Raw genomic sequence first — 12,023 nt, forward strand, 5'->3', positions numbered from 1 at the left:
TTTCTAAAAAATCGTTTAGATGTCTATAGTCTTTAATTCTTTACCATAACATATAATTTAATAAAGATCGTTTCTAAACTGTTCATCTTCCTCATACTTTAACAAATATTCTTTAACAAATCCTTTTCAATATTTGATATCTTTCTTTATAATATATGATCAGTTCTTTATTTTAACTTCTTTATTATATCTTTTTAATTAATTAAATATTCATATATTATATCTAATTAGAGAATATGAACCATTCTTTAATCATAATTCTTTAAACAAAATATATTAATCTGAATATCTAAAATTATTTAGATACTTGATGTCTTTTCTTTATTTTAATCTAATCCAAAATTTTAGATTAATATATACATCAAATATTGTTGTTACTATTCATTAATTCATTCTATCATTATCCGTTCTAGCCAAATTAGATGAAGAACATAACTAGCCAAATTAGATCAAGAACAAAAAAAATGTCTAATCATATTCTTAAAAATTTTTATAAACTTAAATCTCAATAGATCGACATAGAGAGGCTCTGATACCACTTGTTAGAATCTTTAGTCTAGATCTTTAATCCTTAAATCTATATTCTTAATACTATATGTCGATAAATCAAGATAAACATATGTTGCGGAAACGTACCTGGATCTTTAATGCAGAACGGTTCATTAAGCCGTTCTTCGTTATTCTCTTCTTCTTGATCTTCTCTTGATCTTGAATCTGGATCTGAATGTGGATCTTCTTGTTCTGGATCTGGACCTGGATCGGAATGTCAGATGTGGGTGGGGTTTAAGTCTTCCAACCCTATATCGATAGCATTCTTCTTTAGTGTTCTTGAGAGATGAACATAAACCTTATTGTTCGATGAGAGAAACAAATAGGCTGGCTATCTATATGGGTTGGGGACCTAGCCCTAATATACCCATTTATTATTCGGCCCATCAACGAAATAATGAATGGTATTTCTGCTTCTACACAAATATGTCCCCATATTTATTATAGATGTCCAAATAAGCCCATAACCTTTATACTTTAATAGATCACTTTATTTGGGCTTTAGTCTTTATTATGATAACAACTAATATACAATTATTAATTTATATATGTACCCAAATATTGGAAATAATTCCAACACTTACATTTATAAATGTGAATGAAAAAATGTTATATTATGGTAAGTCATTGTCCTATGTTTCACAATAATGTGAAATTGACGAGTAACTTATTTTTGAATTATCAAGAAGTGACTGGTATTTGAAGTCTTTTGTGAAGTATGATTAAGATTCACTATAGGTGATGCCCGAGTCATTTGGTAGTTGCTGAAAATTTTAGATTGAGGTGACCCAGGGACGAATCTATGTAGGGGCTCGGGTGGGCTAAAGCCCACACTGAAAGAAAAATAAATAAAAAAAATTAACGGTTAAAATGTGACATTACCTCCTAATTTAAAAAAAAAAATCAATTGAATTCACTATTTTATTTATTTAATTATTAAAAAAATGGTAAAACTTACCTTTATTTACCCGTTTTATCCAAAATTTTCTCGTTTTTTACTTTAGCACACCCTAATACTACTATTATAACGTTTAATAAGATTCGTTTCGAAAAAACGATGAAGTCAATCGAGTAGTTAATCGTTTTTTTTTTGAAAATGTACGAGCTCAAAACCTTTTAAATAACGTGATTTATTTTTATTTTTGTGTTTTATAATTTAACGTCACCAGACTCACCACAGCCATTTCATTTTTCTGAGATGTGGGGTTCTCTTTAGTTTTCTTGCTAATTAAGACTGCCTTATTTCTCGATCGGTTAGCTTTGCTTCAATATTTGGAGCTTGTCTTCATGTAAATATTTTCTTATATTTTATCTTTATAGATTTGATTATTTTTTTATATTCATTCATGTCATAAATTTAAAATAGAATATCTTCTGTTTGACCACTGTTATCATATTTGTCCATTTTCATTTTTTAAATACTGGATAGTTGACAACCATATAATACTGTTTGAAGGCCTCTAGTGGTTGTATTGTAAATTTGTATGGGTTACTTGTTTCATTTATAGTATTTAATTAAACAATTAGATTTTTATTATCCAATTAAAGACCTAATTCTTTAATGTTTCTACATGAAAGTTCACCTAATCTCGATCTACTCAATTATTTAGATTTGATATAAAAAGTGTTTATTAATAAAAGAAACGAATTAGTCTTATAATTATATATCATCACACCATATAAGATTATATAAATTGAATTAAAAAATTACTTGAAAGCGGGTGAAGTATAAAGTATCATATATATATATAATTGTAACTGTCGTTACCAATTAATTTAAATACTTGATTCAAAATGTGAAGTCAACTATGATATGATTGTTCTAAGTTCAACAACAACCTCTAAGTTATCACGGGCGTTTTTTTATTTTGAGAGATTAATTCCATCCATTATTTTAAAGGGAAAAAATCTAACCATTAATATTTGTTTATTTCCTATCATCATTATAGACATCTATAGGTTCGAAAAGTCACAAAACTCTGAGAAGCTTAATCAGGATATTGTTTATCCATCCATAATGTTTCAATAAATCTTACCAATATTATTAATTGAGGATATTGGAATTATTAAAAAAATGAAGTTATTCCCAGATAGTTAATTAAGCCTAGATGTCATCGATCAATTGGTGTAGCAATATTATATAAAGTTGTAAAAGGAAATTAAATAATTTATTTAAAAGTTTGGTTGGTCAAATAGTTTATTAACATAAATGTCACTATATATATTAAAATACCATGGGGAAGTTCTGAATTATGATATGTACTCATAAGGGAAGTTAATATTTTAATGGTACTGATATATTTATTTAGTATGAACACATTTGAACATTATATATATATATATATATATTGAGTTGTTTCAGTCACTTTGACATTTCTAGAGGTATATTTAGTATGCATATATAATGGCATACTACCCTTTTTTGTCCTTTTTTGTTTTAATAATTTAATGTTCTATGAAAATCTGACTAATATATAAATATATATATATTAAAATGAAGGACATATTCCCGTATAAGATTTTGACAAAAATGTGATGATCACATGTAAGCTGCTGCATGCTTTAATTCCCTTTTAAACTTATTAAAAATATTAATGTTTGCTGAATCAATGTTATGGGATCCAAGTTATTAATTTGTTTCTAATTATAATAAGTTTTAAATAATTAAGCCGACTGACTAGATAGAATGAAAGAAGATATGAGAATAATAAATATATTAAATACCTTACTAGCTATTTGTTTGTAGCAATTTTCATTTCCCAGCCCAAACTTTGCTATATTTTATTTTATTTTATTTTTAATTAATTATAATTTAAATAATAGAAAACTTAAAACCTAATCCACTATATATCCTAGGAGAATTATCAATTACATGTTCTCCTATTTCTTTATCAATTACATGTTCTCCTTGATTGAACCATTTGATTATTCTTTATTTCTTTTCTTTTCTTTTGAAATGAAATGAAATGAAATTTCAATAATTTAAGTGAATGGTAAAATAAAATTTAAAATGATTATTTGAATTAAAATGAGACTCACGACTTGAATGATGCCGTAATATGGGAAAATGTTTTTAGGGAGTTTGTTATTTAAGTGAAAGGTATTTTTAATGATTGTTAGTTCATTAAATTTGATGGTGAATCATTTATGGAAAATCCATTGAGCCCAATTAATTGACAACTATAAGTAATTGATAAATGAGAAACAATTGACAAATTAATAAGTCCAATAGAAGTTTATGTTTATGAAGTCCTTTTTTCTGTAGTGGACTAATTTGTTAATAAAATATAACTGTTTCAGCCCCTTAGAAATCTATTTCCCTTAATTCATGAATTCTTGATATATAGTTGAATAAATTATTTATTTTTTTAAAATGTTGGGTTTTTATTTTCTTTTGGAGTACGACTAATCCCCGCCGATTAAGCATATAGTCTGCAAACACACTTAACCATTAACCTGATGCAGAATATTGTGATATATTAACATTTACCCAGCATAGATGGTAGATTAGATGAAGAAATTTCAACAGGAACACAATTGATTATAATCTTGCATGTATCCCGTGCATTTGCACGAGTAATAATATAAAAAACCGTGAAAAAAATATTACGGTAAAATTTATATGGGCGGGTCAACCCACAATCCGTCCCAAGTATCCATTTACTCTCACATATATCCAAATTAACCACAGCTCTCGACCCGACAATCCGGACACTTTAAAAATTAAGCATCATTATATATATATATAGATTAGTTAGTTAAAAAGTTGAACTTATATTGTTAAAATGTCACGCGTTTATCAAATTTTGGGTTGAACTTAAAATATAAAGTGTTATTAGCCTAGTTGGTTAAAAGATTGTACTTGTTTTGTTAGGTTGCAAGTTTGAACCATACTTATAGCATTTTTTATTTTATTTTTAACCGTTTTAAGTTTATGGGCGGGTCAACCCACAATCCGACCCAAGTATCCATTTACTCTCACATATATATTAATTAACCAAAGCTCTTGACCCGACAATCTGGACATTTTAAAAATTAAGAATCATTATATATATATATATATATTTGAAATTTCTCTGTGTAACAACACTATATAAATAATAAAAAAATTGACTTTGTTTTATTTGGTTCGCAACATGAACACAGGGATTTCGCCACAGATGATCCGGACTGATGATGGAACTGTGTGACATAATTTGTTAGTCCCTAAGATTTTTAACCTAGCTAAGCTGAGATTAGTTAGAAGCGAAGACAACCTAAAATAACTGAAAGATATTCTGAATCCTTCTCATCTTCCAAGTAGGTTTGAACGCCAAAAGGTGCATTCCCGGTAAGGGAGTAAGGAAAGAATTTATCCCCTCCTCATCTCTATCTCTCCCCACCGAAAACATAGACCATGGGCACCAATAGAAAGCGAACCCTCGACTTTACCCCTCCCCAGCCTGATTGGCCTTTGGTGGACAGTAAATAAGAGATTATTTGAAGAAAATACTCTCCATTGAGATATACTCAAATGTCATCAAGGATGGAGAACCCATACAGATATTGTCAAAGATATCAAGATGACGCTATAAATCAATCTAATATAATCATTGAAATGTTTTATATCATCTACAAGTGCAACTTTATTTGATGAACAACATATATAATAATCTAATTATAAATACTGATGATGATGAGATAATCATTATGTTTTACTCAAAAAAAATTGATAATCATTAGGAGTTTATTTGTAAGTTAATTAATTATCTAAATCAAACAAACTAAGATAAATAATATTTGATAATGAATGATACATGTTTGGGCTTCCTTGTCCTAAATTTAAATGCAGATGGGTTGTTTTGAAAGTTGTACCATTTCCTCCAACCAAATGAGAAAAAAATAAAAATTTGTAATGAAAAGTTTGTGAATATAAAAACTGTGTGGTTTCAATTTTTTTAATGATAATTTAAAATAACTAGCAAATACTAATATATGTATATATTATTATAGATCCAATGTCAACATATAGGTGGATCCATTTTGAAGAGGGGCCATGAATGAATTTTTGTATAAAAAAATAATAATATGTGGTTCATACTCATTTTTAAAGTCTAAGAACTAATGACCACAACAATAAAAAAGAATATCACACACATATATATATATGTAATATATATATATATATAATATATATATATATATAATATATATATATATAATTACAAAATATGCTATAAGTTTGATTGGTTTAGTAATTAAGTAAGTAATTAGTTAGAAGCACAATTACATAATAAAGTTTTTTTTTATTATTTGATAATATAATAAAAATTTGGTTATAATTGCAAATTAAAATGATATGATTATTTTGAGCTGTCAAATTTGGTTTTGTTTGTACAGCAGCCGCCTACGAATTATTATTAATATTTTGGTTTAGAAAGTGGGCCTAACTAATTTGATTACATCATATGATTGAAATAAAAATAAAAAATAAAAAAGGATCGGATCGGATCTGTGTGAGCATCTGAGTGGTTGATCCTGGGCATCTCCATAATAAGATGCTCTTCTTCAGTCTCCTTCCTCCGCCACCAATAAAATCTCTCAATCAGCTCTCAATTCATCATTCATCTTCATCATCATCATGAATACCCAGCAGCAGCAGCAGCAGCAGGATTCTCCGGTGTTCGAGGCCTTGGCTCTTAATTATCTCACCTTTGGATTCCAAACCCTAGCCAACAGCTTGTGGGCCTGGATTACAGTTATAACCACCGCCGCCGCCGTCACTTTCTGGGGAACTAATACAACCACCGCCGCCGCCGCCGATTCTCCACAAGACCTTCCCCCGACAACCACGGTGCCGGAGGATGAGCAGTACTGCCGATTGGCTTCCACTTCCACCTCTGCACCTGATCCGGCATCAATTTTCTCTGCCGATTGCGACACCACGATCGAAAGGACGACGAGTGGAAAATTCGCCGTCTATTTCGCCGTCGAGGAGGAGGAAATGCATTTCGAAGAACAACGGGAAAATTGGGCGGATTCATCATTTGGCAAACTGTCTATGGAGGAATGGGAGGAGAGGTTGAAGATGAGAATGGATTTTAGTTGGTACAGATTTCAGGATTTGACGGTTATAGACGGTAACGTCGTCAAGGTGTGGGGAGGAGATGACATGAGACGCTGTTAATTATTTAACAGTTTCATTGTGCATTTCTGGTAGCTTAATTGGTTATTGAATTTAATTAGTAAGTACTAAGTAGTAACAGCTTGCTTGCTTGCTTGTAAACAACTTTTATTTTATTGCTGATTCACAATTGGAATTATGAGCAATATCAGTTATTTTACTCATTTAAATAATAATAATAATAATAATAATTGCACATATATAACTGATGATGATGACTGATGCATGGGTAATTAAACCTAGGACAACTTGGATTGGATGGACCATTTCTAATTGAATATTGTTATGTCATGAATATTGGTAATAAAATAACAAATAAGTTATTCCAATAGGGCTAGGGTTGGATAAGCCCAGTAAATTATGGGATATGCCAATTTATTTTATGATTTTAAAATTCAGAAAAAAATCATGGTGTGCTTCATGCTTCATGGGGGAGAATTGGTATTAGAATTAAAATTAGAAAGGCTAAAACTTTAATGTAAGAATTATATTTAAATATTAAATTATAATAAAATTATAAATGATGTGTTTATTAAATTTTAAATTATATCTAAAATAGATAAGAAATATAATTCTGATTATTTTTCTCTTTCCCCAAACAGTTGGGATCTATTTTTACCAAAGGGATATGCCCGTATATATATATATATATATATATATATATATATATATATATATATATATATATATATATATATATATATATATATATATATACCCTCACTGTGTGTGGGACATTTGATCACAATTGCCCCCATTTTCTTCTCACAATTCATTTTTAGTTCCTTCATTTTTTGTCCCTAAACATCTTATTTCTCTTTTCCTTATATTCTCTTCATTTTCTTTCCTTTACAAAATTAATCAAATATTTAGTTACTATTTTCTCATGTTTTTTTCTCTATTTTTATTATTAACTTGGTTAAAATTTAACAATATAAATGTATTTATCATGTTACATTATATGTAATTAATTTATTTATAAAATAATATCTCGTCCAATCAAGATAATTAAATTACAATTCTCTAGTTTTTTCAAACATATAAATTAAAATGTAATTCAATGTCAATTCTTGTAAAATTAAAATTAAAATTTCAATAATAATACCAATTTCAATTCAAATTTCAAACATATCCACAAAATTATTCTAAGTCTACCCACTCAATTAGAATAATTAATATTTATTTTTTAAGCCCAACAAAATATTTTATATATTTATAAACTCAAACAACAAATTATAATATATATAGATACTTGTTATATACTAGAGCAGTCCAAAGGGGAGGCCAGACTCTGCTCACAATATATATATATATATATATATATATATATATATATATATATATATATATATATATATATATATATATATATATATATATATATATATATTATATGATACATCGATCTATTCCAATTGAAAGTTATATAATATACAAAAGATTGATTAATTCCTCAACAAATTGTGTTGTAATAATTAAAGACAGTGTCAATCTTAGATGGAGCATTTCAAATTGAATGGTATATATATATATATATATATATGTAACGCTAGCTACTACCCAAATAATTAGTGATACATACTATATACAATATATAATTAGAAGAGGAAGAAATGTACCCCTCCCTCATCTACTCGTGATCAACAGTACTATCTCGTGGGTTGGCTCCACATCATAATTATTAAGAGTATATTTTATTTAAAGAAAATTAAATAAAATAATTTATAAAACAATGTTTGTGGCTCATGCGTTGTCTATATCTTCAATTTGTGTGGGGAATTTGTTATAATAAACGTGACCCAATATTTGTTGTCTTGTATTAATTAAATATTATATATATATATATATATATATATATATATATATATATATATATATATATATATATATATATATATATATATATATATATATATATATATATATATATATATATGGTTTATTTGAAACATACAGTTTCAAATAAAACTAAACAAAATTGGATGTATATTTGATTACCCTTTCCAAGAATTGAATGCCCCTTGTCTTTATTTGATTGATCAATAACTTGCATATATAGATGCATCATCACATTAATTAAATATATATGTATAATAATCATTTAATTCGTTTTACATATAATATAATATTGAATACCTGTTTCTTCTTATTCGCCGACGTCTCATAATAGTCCCGATCAGAACAGATACATGAATGAAAGAATCATAATTATTTTCAAGTCTCTTTTTATTACAAAATGGCATTAAATTTCCAATGAATATTTTTTAAATAAATAAATTTTAACTATATAAAGTGAAAAGAATTTTGACTACTTTCACTCATTTACTTAATAAATAAACATAATAAAAAAATAGTAAACACTAAGACCAGCCGCAGCAGGGGAGCAAATGAGGTGTTATTTGGGTGTCAAAAGAGGAGGGTGGGAGGCAGCAGAGGGGCAAAAATGGGGATCAAATTTTGGGTGTCAAAATTTGATACGGGTGTCAAATTTTGTTTGGCCAATGAGACGCTGCCATGTGGCAGTTTAATATTTACTTTTGATTTTAATTTTCTTATTTTAAAAATACATTTTAATAATAATTGATCAATAAAAAAAAAAAAAATTATATCAATATTTTTTATTTTTCACGATCTATAAATAGAGACTTGGTTTGTGTCATTTGGACACCAAAAAATTACCAATGTTTAGAGTGTTTGTTTTCTTCTTCGTTTTAAATAATATTTGTATGTTGATGAATAATATTGTTTGTGGTTAAAAAAAATAAAATTATGTATATGTTTAAATGATGTGGAAGTGAGAGAAAGTGAAAAAGTAATTTTGATACCTTGAATAACACGCTGCTGTATGACATGTTAAAAAGTGGGTGTTAAAAGAGGTGTTAAGCTGACGTGGCAGGGTGTTAAATGAAAAAATTTGACACCCTGCTGTGGGTAGTCTAATAAAACATGTCCATGAATAATAATAATAATAATAATAATAATTATTATTATTATTATTATTTGAGTGTGAAAAAATAAATGAAAGATTGATGGGTTTGTGGGGATTGGGACTGGAGAGAGTAAAGAGGAGGGGGCCGCACCACAGGCAGCTCCTGCAGAGACTAGTACTGTTAATAATAGCACATGCTCATTCATGCCCATAATATCCATGGTTAAAAGTAAATAAATATAAATAAAAAGTAAATAAGTACAAATTAAGAGTAAATAAATAGTAAATACATCTCTCCTTTTCATCCCTCCTTTTTTGGTCTTATAATAAACAAATCTCTCTCCTTTAAAAACAGAGACAGAGACGTCATGGACTGATTAATTAGCTCAAATGGGGTCATCCAATTATCAAGATGATATTTTCTTCAATTAAGTTAAACAATAGTTGATTCAATTTTAATTTTTTTATAACCCAAAATTTGATAGAGGTGGGGTTATGACTTATGAAGTTTAAATATAATTAAAATTTAATGTGATGTTAAATGAAGATTGAATTTGAAAATATCTCCACCAATATTTATGTACATGAACTTGAATGCAGAAAAAAAACGGTAAATAATAAAATAGCAATAAATAAATAGAGACCGATCGAATATCGATCCCCTTTTCTCCCTATAAAACGATTCACCTACTACTCATTAGGCAGAAAGAAAAAGGAAATTAAAGTTCTATCTCCCACCGCCACCGCCACCGCCGACTCTGAAAAACGCAAATGGCGAAGATCATCGCCGTCGCCTTAATGATACTGGTTGCCTCTCTACAAACCATTACTACTACTACCCTGGCCAAGAAGACGAAAACAGATCTGGTCCGTTCATCATGCCTTCACGCCACTTACCCCCAAATCTGCATCCGTTCACTCTCCTCCTACTCTGCCTCCGTCTCCGCCATCACTCCGCGCGGACTAGCTCAGGCGTCCGTACGAGTGAGCCTCCGTCGAGCCAGGAGAGCCCGGTCATACCTGGCCACGGTCATCAGAACCGGGAGCAAGAGGGAACAGGGGGCTCTTAGAGATTGCGTGGAACAGCTTGGAGACTCAGTTGATGAACTGAGCAGGACGCTGTTCGAGCTGAATCATCTCCGATCGGGGACATTCCGGTGGCAGATGAGCAACGCCGAGACGTGGGTCAGCGCCGCCCTGACCAACGAGGACACTTGCCTTGACGGGTTTAGAGAAATCGAAAGGAGGGTTCGATGGGACGTCAACCGGAGGATGAGGAATGTCGCTAGGGTTACCAGTAATGCTCTCTATCTCATCAATCGCCTCGACCAGATCAATCGCCGACGCCTCCACCTCCACCGCCGACATTAATTAATTAATTAATACCCCTTTTCATATATTTGCGTGATAATTATATATAATAGGATCATAATATATCATATATGTATCGTCGAACTTGAGTTGAATGAATCACTGAATCATTGTCGTATCTTTCAGGGAAGAATGTTTGTTTTATAATATTTACATATAATTGATCAAAAATCTAGATTAAGATGAAGACGATTATCGTCGTCGGTGAATCAAATGGTCTACTAAAAAGTCCAAAAAAAATAAAAATAATATAATCATAAAAAATCTTTGAACTAGACAAAAACTACCACCCTCTTTTATCGTATTAAAATAAAAATAACATATAAATTAATTCTCATTTATCTTTCATTTTTAAGAATAATTATTAATAAAATTAAAAAACACTATCAACGTGATAGTTTAAATAACACAGAGGTTCCTAAACTATTATAGTATGAACAAATAAAATCCACTAGGAAGTTTACAATAAATCTTTACTTACAAGTTTAGCAACAAAATAGTTTACGTAATCTCAAAACATCCACCACTTATTACAATTTTCTTCTTGAAATATTTTTATATTCTGTTCATAAATTATAATTTTTAAATAATTTCAAACTAGTTTCACGAAATTAAAATAAATAGTTAATTTGAAACAACATATAGAAAACAAAATTAATTAATAAAGTTATAAAAATAATTAAGAGATTTTCTTTAATGAAACAAATAAACCAATTATAGAGGAGGGAATTTGGGAAAAAAAATATGAGAGTTTGTTATTTTTTCACCCTCCCTCAGTGATTTCTCATTATTTTAAGGAAAAAAAAAAGTTAATGTAAAGGGAGGCCAGCTGAATCAGACCCCACCCTTATTGACAAGCCCATCCCAGCTGAGCGAGGCCCAACGCCAGGAAACCTAGAGACTTTGGCCCGGGATAAGAGAGAACATATAAAAAAGAAATGGGGCCTCTTTGCACCAAAGGCAGAAGTCTAGGGGCCTCCATGCGAGTGAAAATTAATTAGTAAAAAGGGA

General features: G+C 29.4%; 2 protein-coding genes across 2 annotated transcripts; both read left to right on the top strand.

Moving 5' to 3' along the window:
• Positions 1–6,054: 6,054 nt before the first annotated feature.
• LOC124912455 lies at positions 6,055–6,876 on the top strand. The gene has a single exon (XM_047453079.1). It carries the CDS (start codon positions 6,170–6,172, stop codon positions 6,713–6,715), a length of 546 nt encoding a protein of 181 aa, XP_047309035.1. The 5' UTR covers positions 6,055–6,169; the 3' UTR covers positions 6,716–6,876.
• Positions 6,877–10,331: 3,455 nt separating this feature from the next.
• LOC124911993 (pectinesterase inhibitor 3-like) lies at positions 10,332–11,195 on the top strand. The gene has a single exon (XM_047452543.1). It carries the CDS (start codon positions 10,413–10,415, stop codon positions 11,010–11,012), a length of 600 nt encoding a protein of 199 aa, XP_047308499.1. The 5' UTR covers positions 10,332–10,412; the 3' UTR covers positions 11,013–11,195.
• Positions 11,196–12,023: the final 828 nt, after the last annotated feature.

This window comes from Impatiens glandulifera, chromosome 8, assembly GCF_907164915.1.
Source record: "Impatiens glandulifera chromosome 8, dImpGla2.1, whole genome shotgun sequence".
NCBI lineage: Eukaryota > Viridiplantae > Streptophyta > Magnoliopsida > Ericales > Balsaminaceae > Impatiens > Impatiens glandulifera.

Coding starts and splice junctions, on each gene's coding strand:
- LOC124911993 (XM_047452543.1), top strand. CDS start 10,413: ATGGCGAAGATCATCGCCGTCGCCTTAATGATACTGGTTGCCTCTCTA.
- LOC124912455 (XM_047453079.1), top strand. CDS start 6,170: ATGAATACCCAGCAGCAGCAGCAGCAGCAGGATTCTCCGGTGTTCGAG.